This window comes from Sphaeramia orbicularis, chromosome 21 (genome assembly GCF_902148855.1).
Source record: "Sphaeramia orbicularis chromosome 21, fSphaOr1.1, whole genome shotgun sequence".
NCBI classification, from domain to species: Eukaryota; Metazoa; Chordata; class Actinopteri; order Kurtiformes; family Apogonidae; genus Sphaeramia; species Sphaeramia orbicularis.
Window position 1 is genome coordinate 11,296,538 of NC_043977.1, and position 14,558 is coordinate 11,311,095.

Below are 14,558 nucleotides of genomic sequence, written 5' to 3' on the forward strand. Positions count from 1 at the left end.
TTGAACCAGCAGACGTTTCCATGGTGACATAGACCTACCTGTCAGACATCTCCAACTCCTGACCGTCCTTCATCCACATCACCTGGATGTTGGGCTCTGACACCTCACATTCAAAGGTGGCCCTCTTCTTCTCAGTGATCTTCAGGTCCTTCAGGTGTTTGGTGAATTCCACCACACGAGCTGAAGCCAAAACAAGTTCAGATGAATCATACAAGTCAAAGGGTCAAAGGTCACAGACACAGTGGTTGGAGAGTTAGATTAGATTAGACAGACCTTTATTAAACCTTTGGGCAGAGCCCTCAGGAAACTGAGGTTCCAAAAGCAGCACAAACCCCAAATATACACAGAAGAAATACCACAAGAAAGAAGCAATAAAAAAAAGCAACACAACGACTTTAAAAAACTGTAGTGAAAAATGGCAACTGCACATTGGAAAATACTAGTAGAAACAAGTTCTACTAGAGCGTTCTGCTGACATAGGTTTAGACTGAGAGACTCCTCCTCTGCTCCCCCTCCTGTCTGACCACCTCTCTGTCCCTTCCAGTCTGTCTGTGCTCCTCTCTGCTCCATCTCCTGTCTGTCCTCCTCCTGTCTGTCCTCCTCTCTGCTCCTCCTCCTTTCTGACCTCCCCTCTGCCCTCCTCTCTGCTCCTCCTCCTGTCTGTCCTCCTCTCTGCTCCTTTTGTGGTTTTGGACTCAGTCCTGGTCTTACCCTCTACGTAGAGCTTGGCTGAGCTGATGGCAGATCCGGCCATAAAGGTGTATTCTGCATTGTCTCCAAAGTGGACGTTGCGGATGCTCAGAGTGTGGTTGAACTGTCGGCATCGAGCCTGGCATCGGTCAGTGGATCGGATCTCCACGCCATTCTTCAGCCATTTGTAGGCCACACCCTCACAATTCACGTTGACCTCAAAGGTGACGGAGTCTTTGGCCTGAGCGTTGATGTCCTGAAGCATTGTGGTGATGACAATAGCTGCAAACACCAACATCGGGCGTTAGCTTCACTGCCTTTAATGCTTTAAAGTGCAAGCTTTTGTGTATACTGAGAAAGATTTAAAATCTAACTTTAGCCTGTAGGTTAAAGCTCCCATTTACCAGCAGGTTAAAGCTCCCATTTACTAGCAGGTTAAAGCTCCCATTTACCAGCAGGTTAAAGCCCAAGCTACCGTTTACCAGCAGGTTAAAGCCCCGGTTACCAGCAGGTTAAAGCTCCAATTTACTAGCAGGTTAAAGCTGAAGCTCCCATTTACCAGCAGGTTAAAGCCCCTGTTCACCAGCAGGTTAAAGCTCCCATTTACCAGCAGGTTAAAGCTCCCATTTACTAGCAGGTTAAAGCTCAAGCTCCCATTTACCAGCAGGTTAAAGCCCCCGTTTACCAGCAGGTTAAAGCTCCCATTTACCAACAGGTTAATGGTGGTTAATGCTGGTTAATGCTAATTAATGCTGGTACACTGGTTAATGGTGGTTAGTGCTGGTTAACGGTGGTTAATGGTAAACAGGAGCTGATTAATGTGAATGGACTCTTCTGGGTGAACGTACGTTTAACGGTAAGCGTTGCTGACACTCGGTCGCTGCCACAGATGAATGAATATTCTCCAGAGTCATCTCTGCTGCAGTTCATGATCTTCAGCTGGTGGACTTTCCCCTGAACCTCCACTCTGAACTTCTCGCTCATCTCCACCTCAACTCCGTTCCTCCACCAGGTGGCGGCCACGTTCATGTGAGACACTTCACACTGGAACAAGGCTACCTGGGTCTCTGGGACCTCCACGTTCTTCAGAGGCTTTGTCACACGGAGAGCTGAGCAGCAAACAAACACAAAACCATAACTAACACACAAAACCATCACTAACACGCAAAGGAACTTGATCTTGAAGGGATGAAAACTATGTCAAGGTTTCACTTTTTAATCAAATTGAAACATGTCCTGAATCCAAATGAGTGATTCCAAACTAAACATGTTGTGATATTATATGTGAATATGTTTGTCATTTGTCTACTTATTTCATGTGACTTTTTAATTTGACCTCATTTATCTGATTATCTGGTTGGCTGCTGCTCTGATCCTAATGTCTGACTCTTATATGTGATGTTCATTTATTTATCTCCATCGTCTGTTCATTATTTGAGCCTGTTTTTGTGTTTGATGGTTAACTCTTACACTCGACACTGAGGCGGGCGCTGCAGTGCAGGTGCCCCACCACTGCCGTGTACTCCCCCTCGGTGCTGCTGTCGATGTCCTGGACCATCAATTTGTGTGTCTTCTTGTCAGAGACCAGCCTGTAATGCTCATTGGGCTTCAGCTCTGTGTTCTTGAACATCCACTTGACGGGAACATTGTCCTCAGAGATTCCCACCTCAAACACCGCGGTTCCTCCCAACAGTGATGTCACATCCTTCGGCTTCTTCAGGATCTTAATGGCTATGGAAAAACAAGAAGATTTAGAACATTTGGTGGAAAATGTGGAGCTTTTCTGTCCTGTCTGTTTGGATGGCGGTGTGACGCTCACTCTCCACGTTGAGTCTGGCATTTGCAGACAGTTTTCCCAGTTTGAAGGAGTAAACAGACTCATCCTGGGCAGTGCAGTTCAGGATCCTCAGGGTGTGGACAGTGCCTTCCACTGTGATCTCACATCTGTCGCTGGGCTGGATCTCAACGCCGTTCTTGATCCACTGGGCCCCCCTCACGTCCTCGTGGGTCAGCTCCAGGCTGAACACCGCCTCCTGAGTCTGGACCACGTTCAGGTTCTTCAGAGTCTTCTTGATCTTCACAGCTGTGAAGACAAACGTCATCATTATTAGTCCTGGTCTGGAGATCCATCAAACCACCTCAAAACAAAAGCTGCTCCTCATGTTTCATCATCTAAACTGTAAGTTTGTGTTTCTGTGTCTGCATATTCAAATATGTACATCACATTCTACATCAGTTGGAGGTCCATGTTTGTTCATGTTGTTAAAATGACTGTGGTTTGAGGAGGATTTCTTCTGTGGACTCATGAAAGCAAAACTTATCCACTCAGGTGTGTCCATCATAATGAAAACAGGTTCAATTTATGGGAAAAATGACATTGGGAGACTTTAAGAGAAATTAAGTCATATTTTGATGTTTCAGCGTATTTATATAATGACATGATTGGGTGTGAGTTAATTGGCTGTAACATGATCAGACATTTTATTGGTGCCTCAGCATTTCCTTTTACTTCTTTAGGACCTGGTCAAACCTCGGTAAAACCTGGACCTACCCTCCACTTTGAGCAAGGCAGAGGTCTTGGAGCTGGCGACCTGGTAGGTGTACTCTCCGATGTCAGTGGCTTTGGTAATGGCAATGACGAGGCGTCTGATGGCGCCATCGACTTCGCTCACCACATTCTCGCTGTAGTCGACCGGCTGGCCGTCTTTCAGCCATTTGCCTTCAGAGGCGGGATTAGCCACTTCACACTCCAACACTGTGGTCTGCGAGTCAGCCACCACCATGTCCCGCAGAGGCCTCTTAATAGCGCCACCTGGTGACAGACAGCCGTTGGGTCAGTTGTGGCTCAGTGCAGTCAATGAAACAGTGAACTAACCCTTAAAGCTCCTACCTGACACAGTGAGCGTAGCGGTGCTCATCTTTTCACCAGCGGCGAACATGTACTCGCCCTCCTCGTCCTTCATGGCGTTCAAAACTGTCAGAGTGTGGCGTTTGTTCTTGGACTCCATCTTGTATTTGGTGCCGGCTTTGAGCGGCTGCCTCTTAAAGGTCCAGAAGGCATCAATGCCTGGGTGAGAAACCTCCACTTCGAAGGTGACGTTCTCTGACTCAGAACATTCCATGTTCTTCATTGGGGTCATGATCTGGACAGCTGATGAGACAGAAGACGAGTGAACCCTTCAACAGACACAACCAACATGGACTGAAGACTGTTAAATATGGGTTAACCATCATTACCAGTGACCATTCACATCAGTCATTGTGGGGTTTTTTGTCAGGTGATGCCTACCGTACACGAGAAGACTACAGCTCCATTCTATATTCTATTTGAGCTTTGTTTTTCATGTTTCTGAAGAGGCTCTTCATAAACTTTTAAACTGCATTTGGCCGTAGGTTTACGATGCTCCTGTTAGTAATTCATTATTTCTGAGGCTCTACATGGAATACATATTAGTACGTTAACCTAGTGATTAACCAACTAATTAATTGCCTAAATTTGAGTTGGTTCTTACTCTGCACAGAGAGTTTGCAGCTGGTGTCAGCTCGGCCCACCACCAGTTTGTATTGTCCCTCATCAGAGGCGAAGGTTCTGTTGAAGACCAGACGCTGCTTGGCTCCCTTTGCCACCATTTGGACTCTGTCACTGGCCGTCAGCTGTTTGTCATTATGAAACCATTTGACGGAGCTGACATCCTGAGCAGAGATCTTTGCCTCCAGGACGGCCTTGGTTCCTTCAACAGCGCTGGTATCCTTAAGTGGGATCTGGACACGAATCGCTGCAATACAACATTCAGTTTCAGATGAGTAACTTATGAATGCTTTGTCATGTCGACAGAAACTAGACAAATGTGGATTTTTTGGTCTTACTCTGGACAGCAAGCTTTGCTGAGGTTGAGATCTCCTGATCTGGAACCACAAAGGAGTAGGTGCCGAAGTCATCCTTAACAGTATCTTCGATCAACAGCTTGTGAACCTGTTTGTCGATGACAATGTGCACACGGCCAGAGGCGGTGATGGGCTGTCCGTTCTTCATCCAGGTTCCCTCAACATTCTCCTGAGAGAACTTCACCTCCATCTGAGCGATGTCGCCCTCACAGACTGTCAGGTCTACCAGAGGCTGCATCAGGGTCACAGGTCGCACTGAAACAGCAACAAAAGCATATGAGCTACAGTACGAGCTAAAATACATTCACATTTTACTTTTCACCAAATAATAACAACACAACATGTTGGTCTAAACATGAGGTGCAAAGATCAGAGTCTCACGTTTCATCTTGAGTGATGCGCTCGTCTTGAATTCGCCCACTTTGAACATGTATTTTCCCTGATCCTCCTTCTTCACATCTTTCACAGACAGGCTGTGTCTTCCACGACGGGACGTCATGACATATTTACTGCTGGGAGAAAGAGGTTTCTCTCCAAAAAACCAGCTGCCTTCAGCATCCTCCCTAGACACCACACACTCAAATTCTGCTGTGTATGTCTCAGGGACCTCAGTGCTCTCCAGCTGTTTCAGCATCTCTAGAGGAGCTCCTGATGGATAGAACATTACAGATACAGAGGATCAGGACTTCACGCAGGTCATTTAACTGCATTTTATTACATTTTCTTTCTCATGTTCCGATATGTCATTCTGTGTCGTCTTACAACAGAAAGAAAATACCTTTTACAAATATCACACTTGACAGAGAATATCAGCATGTCGTCAGCAAACGCACCTTCAACATTGAGCTTTGCTGTCGTCCTCACATGGTCATCATCTATGACTACACAGGTGAAATCTGCATCGTCCTTCATGCCAATGATCAGCACAGACAGGAAGTGGACCTTCCTGTCTGAGTGCATCCTGTATTTGTCTCCAGAGAAAATCTCCTCATCATTTTTCAGCCATTTGACTTTCACAAAAGGCTCGTTGGTTTCACACTCAAACGTAGCCATGGTATCCTTCTCTTTGGCATTGACGTCAGTCAGCTGCTGTGTGAAGGTGATGACTTGTTTGGCTGTAAAAATATCAACATTTCATTTAAAAACACATAGTATAGTGTCTGCACATAGATTTAAATATTCAAAGTTTAAGTGTTACCTTGCACTAGGAGGAAGGCATGGCTGGATGTCTCTCCAGCTTTGCTGATGGCTTTAACCATGATACTAGCAGAGTCTTCTGCTCTGACATCTCTGATCACCAGTTCACAGACATGATCCTCAGGCCAATACCAGTTAATCCGGTCTGACTTCTCCAGCTGGACACCGTTCTTGAACCATTGGCACTCAGGGTCTGGTCTGCCCACAACGCGGACTCTGAATTTGACCTCATCACCCTGTGGGACCGTCTGACTGGTGATCCGCTCCAGGATCTTAGGTGCCTCCATGCTGGGTGAGAGCTTGATTCGCTCTGGTTTGACAGCTTTTGCGGTAAGTTTACGACGCTCCTCCTCCTCCTTCTTGTCAGCCTCCTCCTTCTCTTTGGCACGATGAAGCAGGTCCTCCTTTGCCTTCTTCAGCAGATCTTCGTAGGAGTCATCCCTCTTGCGAGATTTGAGTTCTACGGCAGTGATGGACTCGTAGTAGCCCTCCTCAGTCCTCCGTTTGAACTTGCTCCTCAGCTCTGCGGACTCCTCTGTGGCTTTCTCATGGACGACCCTCTGGGTCTTCTTTAGTTTGATCATCTGCTTCAGTTGAGAATCCTCTGCAGGTTGCTCCACCTTCACCACCTCGAATGGCATTTTTCCTGGCTCAGGTGCAGCTTCAGCTCCTTTGGCCTCAGCACGGCGGAGATGAGTCCTGAAGTCTTCCTTCTGTTGGATCTCCAGCTTCACTGTGTGCTCAACTGAACCTAGGCTGTTGTCTGCCACCACTCTGACGTCTCCAGAGTCATAGGATTTGACTTCAGTGATCTCCAAGTAATAAATGCCGTCATATCGGAGTCGGTATCTCTTACTTTTGCGGATCAGTTGTCCATTTAGGTACCAGTCAACTTTGGGAGCTGGATACCCAGTCACTCTGCAGCGGAAACGAGCTGTGTCACCCTCCATAACCCTGACTGGTTCAGGTAGAAGAACAATTTCTGGTTTCATTTTCTCAGTCTGTTCCTCAGCAGTGACTCCTGCAGGTCCTCCTTCATGAGCCATACGTTCCATCTCATCAATCCGAGCTCCCTTCCTACCTTCAGGAAGCTGAGTTTCCTCCACCAGACCCTTCTCATCCTTAACAATCAGAGTAGCCGAGGTCTGGTCAACTCCATACTTGTTGCTAGCTCTGCAGGTGATGACTCCACTGTCTCTGGCGTAAGCAACTTCGTAGTCAAGGCTGCAGTATCCAAACTCATTGACCATCCGCAGCCTGTTGGCAGCTGCCAAAGGTTTGCCGTCGTGAAGCCACTCCACCACCATGGTGGGATCTCCAATGGGCGTCAGTCTGCACTCAAAGTGAGCAGGACCAAAGCGCTTCATCCGGACAGAGGTGAGCTTCTTCTTGAACTGTGGTTTCTGCTGCTTCTCTTTGTCATACAGGTCGCCCTCCTCCCATTGATCCTGTCCATAACGCAGGTGAAGAGGCTCCACCTCTGGAGGGGCAATCTCCTTGGCTTTGTAGGTTCCTTTGGGGATAATGAGCTTCCTCTCTGGTTCAGGTTCAGCATACTCCACCTCCACATTGACTCTGCAGCGGGTGGTGTCTCTCCCAGCCTTGTTGATGGCGGTGGCGGTGTACCAGGCGCTGTCAGAGCCAACAGCTGAGGGAATCTGGAATTTGGCCTCTCCCCTGGTTCCTTCAATCCTGAAACAAATGAAAGATTCATCATTTAATTGTTGTTGTATTTTTCCCACAGTAGAACAATGCAATATTATTCCTAGAGTTACATTTTGAGGTCTGAGCTGATATTTGTTTTGGTCTGCATGGCTCAAGGAAAGCAAGTAAAATGCATCATGATGGGTAATCAATCCAGAGCTTAAAAAAGAATTAAACGCAATATTTTTTTCCATTGCTGATGATACAAGTATCTAAGGAGTGACTATCTTGAACTGACAGTTGCACATGCGCAGTGGTGATTAGGCAGCTTCAGGAAAATGGTAAAGATAAAGACTTCTAAGAGCTTTTCACTTATTCTAGGAAAAGGGATTTTGTTGCCGCTAACCTGCAGGAATCTGTATTTTGCAACAGGTTTAAGACAAAGGTGGATAAAACACAGTCATTTTTCAAAGGCAGGTTTCTGAAAAATACACACCGCCATAAAAAGAGCTCAAGGCCCCCCCAAGCATGACAACTAATTTTGCTCTCCTGTTATTTGCAAATGTTATTTCAGTTAATAACAGGCCATTCAGTCTTAACACTGTTCATAAAGATAATTAAACTTACTTGACATTTGGGTGCTTGTGCGGTGTGATGATATCGCTGTTTTTCAACCAGACGATGTCAGGCAGGGGGTTTCCCATGGCTTTGACAGCCAGTTCCACCAGCGTGCCCTGTTTAACACTGATGTTCTTCAGCTTCTCTGTGAACTGAGGACGAACCAATGTCTCTTTAGCTGAAATAGGAAGAGAATAAATTGTCAAAGTCCAAACGTGTCCAAGGTGTTGGTGTTTAAAGTTTTTATATTCTACGGTGTTCTCTTGCCTTACCATCAACAGTCAGAGTGACGGACAATGATGCCCGTCCGGCTCGGTTCTGAGCAACCACAGTCCACTCTCCAGAGTCATGAGGCATCGCTGGGGCGATGATCAGTGATTGAGTCCCATCCTCTTTAACTACAATCTTATGGGTGTAGTCACTAACCACTTGTTGTCCTGAGAGGGTGCAAATACATATCTTAATAATTATGGACCAAAACCTTAGATATAGATGAACTAACTGTGGTTCAGTTGGATGATATGAATCTGACCGGCTCATTCTGTCACAAACAAAATAAAACATTGGTCTGTGCACAAAGATTCATGTACAAAGAAAATCTACCTCCCTATATATATCAGAGGAACATCTTCTACTCACCATTGTGGAACCAGTATGTTTCAGGCATTGGTCTGCCGACGACCTTCAGGTCAAACCTGGCGGTTTGTCCCTCTGAGCATTTACATGATGAAGGTTTCATGACGAACACAGGTTTGTAGAGTCTTTCCAGTTGAGCTTCGTCTGTCTCGTCCAGACGCCGAGCAGGAGAACGTCCAGGTGAACGGCTCGGAGAACGACCAGGTGATCGGCTCAGGGAGCGAGGGGATGTGGACCTAAGACAGAAGATGTCATCATCCAGGTGCTCATGGTAGTTACCTGTCGTCCTGATCTGTTTAAGGACATAAAGCTCACCTGATCCTCTGCACTGCAGGCTGTGGTGTATATCTCTGAGGTGTCACAGCTCCAGACGGTTCCACGTACAGTTTTCCGGAGCAGATGGCATTTCCCTTCATGTTGGAGGCAAAGGCACTGTAGATACCCTCATCCTCCGGGCGAAGAGCGGGCAGGCGAAGGCTGGCACGACCGTCCTGAAGAACCTCCATCTGGTAGCGATCTCCAGCTCTGATACGCTGTCCATCTTTGTACCAAGCAATCTGAAAGCACAAAGCCACAGTGAAACGACTTTGACGTAAATATGCTTTTCTACGACTCCATCATCACTTATCAAATATATTTAAAATCTGTAAATAGTAATTACCTTGGGGAGGGGCGTGCCGGCCATCTTGCAGTGGAAGGTGACACCCATTCCTTCTCTGATTCTGTAGTTTTTCACTGGAGTTTCAAATGATGACTGCACAGCTTCAGCCTCAGTGGTGGTCACCATCAGCTCACTGTCCTGTGTTACTAACTCTCTGTAAGTTGTCTTCATGATGCGGAGCTCAATCTCCTGGATGACCCTCAGCTCAATGGCAGAAAGGTGGAACTCCTGCAGAAAATACATAATAACTGTTAAAACATGCAGAGTTCATTATTATTACACACAACAACAGCAGAGTGACAACAATTCAGGTCTCCCTTCATTTAAGGTACGTTTCCACGACAGGAACTTCAGGGTAGTTAGGGCATGTCTCCTCTGCAGGAACCGCCCCGATGGCTCAAATTACAGGAACCTTTACAGTTAAAGGTGGGGTACAAGATCTTAGAAAAACGGTTCGAGCAAGCTACATTTTGAAAATACTCAATTCAAAAGTCCAAACCCCTTTCTTCAAACATCTCCCTGAAGCCACGCCTCCAGGGCACTGGCACACGCAATGCTCGTTCCTGAGGGTTCACTAGCGCTGCACAGCAACAATTCGCTGGCCCCGGCCCCGTACGACTGCGGCTCAGGCTTCGACCCCATCTACGGCCCCCGGCTACGGCTCCGACCCTGACCCCGTGTGAAGGGGATTTTAAGCAATATAGTAAAAAATGCTCAAGGAAAACATCTCGCACCCAATGTTTAATGGGTATGTCCCCACTGCAGGAACCACCCCCATGGCTAAAATTACAGGAACCTTTACAGGGTCTAACCAAGTCCCTGCTAGGTACTCCAAACTGCCCTAAAAACTCCTGGGTGGAGCTTAAACAATTAATCGATGCTGATTGGGTAGACCCAGAGCAGGAAAGGAAACAAGTGACATTTTTAAAGCCCTGCAGGAGATAAGGAGGAAATAGTAGGATTTGGGAGAATTGACTCAGCATTACAAGGTCTTTTCTTTCCTACTTCATGGTAAAACAAAAGACACTATCTGACCAGAACCTCAGGTTCCAAATGTGTCTTTCTACATTTCAGAATCTATTTTATCTTATGTCGCCCCACGACCACTCCGTTCGTCTGGGTAACGTAGTCTGGTGGTCCCCAGACCTTGTACAAGACAATCCAGGCTCTTTTCATGGGTCGTTCCACGTTGGTGGAACGCTCTACCAAGTGTTACAAGAACAGAGGCATCCCTGCCTATCTTCAAGAAGCTCCTGAAGACCCAGCTCTTCCGAGAGCACCTCCTATCCTAGCACTTTCAAACATTCCATTTTAAATATTCTAATAAGGTTTTTCCCAGGATAACCACAGATTCTTCCAGGATTATCTGTGGACCTGCTGCGGTGGTCCGGCCTCTTCCCTGCCCTCATCATCACCACTCACTCATCCTCAACCGCCTCCATGTGTCTCCCCCTACTCCCCCCTTCTCCCCCTCTCCCCCAGTCTCTATCTCTATCGCTCTCTCTTTTTCCCCTTCTCTACCCTCTCTCTTTAACCCCAACTGGTCAAGGCAGACGGCCATCCTCCAGGAGTCTGGGTCTGCTCCAGGTTTCTGCCTGTTAAAGGGAAGTTTTTCCTCGCCACTGTCACCAGTCACAAGTGTTTGCTCCTGGAGGATTCTGTTGGGTTTCTGTAAATTGACTTAGAGTCTGGTTTTGACCAACTCTATATATAAAATGTCAAGAGATAACTTTTTTTGTGATCTGGCGCTATATAAATAAAATTTGATTGATTGAGTGATTTAATTGGTTTTCCCCTGTAAGTTGCTTTGGAAAAAAGCGTCTGCCAAATGCGTAGACATAAACATAAACATAAACATATTTTCAGCAGATGACATTCTTTACCTGCCCAGAGATAACAGTGGTGGCCGGATCCACCGGTGGGACGACATCTCCCACTGTGGGCTCCTGAACACCAGGGGTCACTTCTGGCTTTAAGGCAGCTTCCTGTTTCTTCATGTAGGCGTCATATTCCTCTGTTTGAGAAAACCACAAGACCAAACAGTTCAGTCTCCTTCATTAGGTGTGAAAAAAGAGGAGAACTGTGTAAAAGATGTGATCAGGTGACACAGACAGTAAAGGGATCACAGAGAAAAGCTGTCAAAGTTTTCTTGGTTCCTGTATCCTGATTTTTCTTACCTTCCTCCAAGAGGCTGGTGGAAGCTGACACCTCTCCCAGCTGGTTTTTAGCAAACACAGAGTATTCTCCAGCATCGTCAGCGAAGGTCATGGAGATCTCCAGCTTGGCCTCTCCAGTCTCCTTCTTATAGGCCACTTTATATCTGAAGGGGGCAAGCGGAGAGTCAGTTATGATAAAACCTGAGCACAGGCTAGATCTGCAGGATTCGGTGGTTCAGGTGAGGTATACCTGTATCCGGTGGTGAGCGGTACTCCGCCCTTCTTCCAGATGATGTGAGGTTTGGGGCTTCCTCCAACCTGACAGTCAAACACTACACTTCCTCCTTCCACCAGCTTCTGGACGCTCGGTGTCTTGATGAAGAAGGGGGCGGCAGCGGCAGCCATGTCAGCCTCACTCAAAGTCTCTTCTTCAGGCACTCTGGAAAACCAAAAGTCTAATTGTGAGGAGTCACTGCAGAATGATGTCTCTTGTGGTCTCCACGCTGTATTTGCCCGAGTTACATCAATGTCTCACATATTCTGAAACTTAAATACTCACGGAGCAGTTTCAGTTTGTTCAGGAATGGCCTCCTCTCTGCTCTCGATGTCCTCAGACACTGGAGGAAGAACAAAAACTTAGCCTTGAATTGAATGTGGTGGAGCAAAAAGGTCAAATTGAAACTAAATAAAAATGTCCATGTGTCTCAAAGTGAAAAACAAAATTAAAAACATGAGAAGCTCCAAAACAGAGTCCTGAGGGACTCAAATCTAAATTGACTGGATAGAGATGTTAGTACTTACCCTGAACCAGCAGGAAACAGGAGGTGCTGATGGTTCCAGCTTCATTAGTGGCTGTGCAGGTGAAGCGTCCGCTGTCTTCAGCAAATGCCTCGCGGATCACCAGGCGGGCAAATCCACTCTCATAGATGATCTGGAAGTCGATGGAGCTCTCGATCTTGTAGTCCTCTCTGAACCACATGATGACGGGGGCGGGATGAGCGCTGATCTGGCACTCCAAGGTCACGGAGTCACCCTCGGTCACATTAGTGTTCTTCAAACCCTGAACATACAGACAAAAAACTTCATGTCTGGTCTACATACATGGTTACAATGGACACATAACAGGGTCGATATCACTATGTGGTACCTTTCAGACTCAAAATGTCCAAAAGATCTTCCACTTAACTTTATGTTCAATGTGTTCAGTCGACTGTAGGCTGGTAGAAATGCATGTTGGTTAAGAGCCCACAACTTTAATAATTTTTTTTGCAAACAGACAAAATAAAAGCATGCCTCAAAATATGAAACAAATATGTCCACTCTCTTACTGACAAATATGTAAAAGAATAAACGACAGGGTGGACAGTTTTGGGTAAAGTTAGCATTTAATGACCACATGTTGGACCTTGAGTTGGTAAAGCAGGCCATTTTTGAAGAGGACTGTGTAATGTTTAACAAATATATTTAGAATTTATAAAAAGTTTTATATTAAACCATATTTTGTGGTAATAGGGTGGACATGCTCAGACCTCAACTACAGTACACACAAAAAATGATGAAAATGTTGAAATGTAAATGTCAATACTAAATGCTCTTGTAGACTATGTTTCCACCTCCAATGAAGACACTCAAAATGATGATTTCATCAGTGATGTCATCAACCAGATTATTAAAGGGGCGGTTCCCCCAAAGTAACAGGGTGGACAGCAATTTCAAGGACATGTGTAGAATGTTAAATGATTCTGAAAATAAAATATAAATGATCAAAATGACTTGTTTTATGGAAAAACTTGTTGAGTATAATGACAACATCTAAAAAGTATTTTCATTTATTTACATTTAAAAATTTATCAAACTCACTAAAGCTAGAAGGACAGTGTGAGGGACATGAACAAATCAGATATTTTCAAAGAAAAATGGATAAAATAATAAAATCAAATGTAAATGTTTGCCCACTCACAATAAAATATGTTCGTAGTGACAGCTGGATTCTGCTGGAGGACACCAAAGACACCCTTAGAATCATATTGACTCTACATCTATTTTAGATACTTACCGACAGCAGAGTGGGCGGGACCACGCCGTCTCCACTGGCAACAGCAGCTGCTTCCAGCCCCTGTGGATCAGGTTGGATTCATTACTATTTCACAGTACACTCACACATCATTGATAAAATCCCAAACATGGGGAGGACACAGAGACAGACTGCGTTGAAGACGACAGATGGAGGCTGAGGTGTTCCAGAGGTGAGGATGATGAGGTCAGTGGCATCACAGAAAGGTGGATTAGGTGGATTAGACTCACACTAACCCTGGATTTACACAGAGACCAAGAAAACCTGAAGTACCTTCAGCAGCTGTTTGTCCTGATAACGGCGCTGCAGCTTTGGGGAATTTTGGCAGAGGTACAAATATTTCATTGGTGTACCTCAACAAAGTTTTCAAGTAGATGTAACAACAAAAACAATAGAAAAGACACAGCGAGACCAAAACAATGTAACAAGGCACAAAAAGACAACAAACACATCAAAGACATAACATGAGGAGATTCAAACGATGAAACAAAGACCACGTAAAAGACAAAAAGACATAAAAGACATAATGAGATTAAAAAGACAGAAGAAATGTAAGAGACGCAGTGAGAAGCTGAGTCACTTCTCATACTTGTAGGGGTTTTTGAAGTGTCTTCTACTGGACATTTTCAGGGACGGCGGACATATCTAGAACAAGGATCCTGGTCTTCTCATCAGGTTTTCTTGCCCCCTGCAGAACCAGACCCACTAGTCTATGTTACAAACCTGGACCTGGACTCCCCAGCCCATCTGTAACTTATATGGACTCTGATATTTGTCCACAGAGTCTCTGAACGGTGGCAGCACCGGCTCCGGGGTCCGTCGCACCTCCGCCGCCGAACGAGCCGGACTCGGAGACTTGACGGGTTTGATGATCATCCGAGCGGCAGCGGCGGAGGACGATAACTCTTTATGCAGAGTGGCGAACGCCGAGCCGGCAATGGAAACCTGTATTTAACCCGGAGAGGATGAGGATCAGCGGAATTCAAATTACAGACAC

General features: G+C 45.9%; 1 protein-coding gene across 1 annotated transcript in view; it reads right to left on the reverse strand.

Moving 5' to 3' along the window:
- LOC115412832 (titin-like) overlaps window positions 1-14,558 on the reverse strand; it is a 59,486-nt gene that overhangs the window by 25,611 nt on the left and 19,317 nt on the right. The window contains 24 exon segments of the mRNA XM_030125489.1: window positions 39-180; window positions 712-972; window positions 1,539-1,799; window positions 2,161-2,421; window positions 2,510-2,773; window positions 3,242-3,502; window positions 3,581-3,841; window positions 4,203-4,466; window positions 4,558-4,830; window positions 4,957-5,223; window positions 5,409-5,690; window positions 5,774-7,464; window positions 8,044-8,212; window positions 8,307-8,471; window positions 8,674-8,906; window positions 8,986-9,227; window positions 9,332-9,559; window positions 11,215-11,345; window positions 11,509-11,651; window positions 11,738-11,926; window positions 12,047-12,104; window positions 12,289-12,547; window positions 13,544-13,603; window positions 14,285-14,506. Coding sequence (XP_029981349.1) covers window positions 39-180; window positions 712-972; window positions 1,539-1,799; window positions 2,161-2,421; window positions 2,510-2,773; window positions 3,242-3,502; window positions 3,581-3,841; window positions 4,203-4,466; window positions 4,558-4,830; window positions 4,957-5,223; window positions 5,409-5,690; window positions 5,774-7,464; window positions 8,044-8,212; window positions 8,307-8,471; window positions 8,674-8,906; window positions 8,986-9,227; window positions 9,332-9,559; window positions 11,215-11,345; window positions 11,509-11,651; window positions 11,738-11,926; window positions 12,047-12,104; window positions 12,289-12,547; window positions 13,544-13,603; window positions 14,285-14,506 — 6,587 coding nt within the window.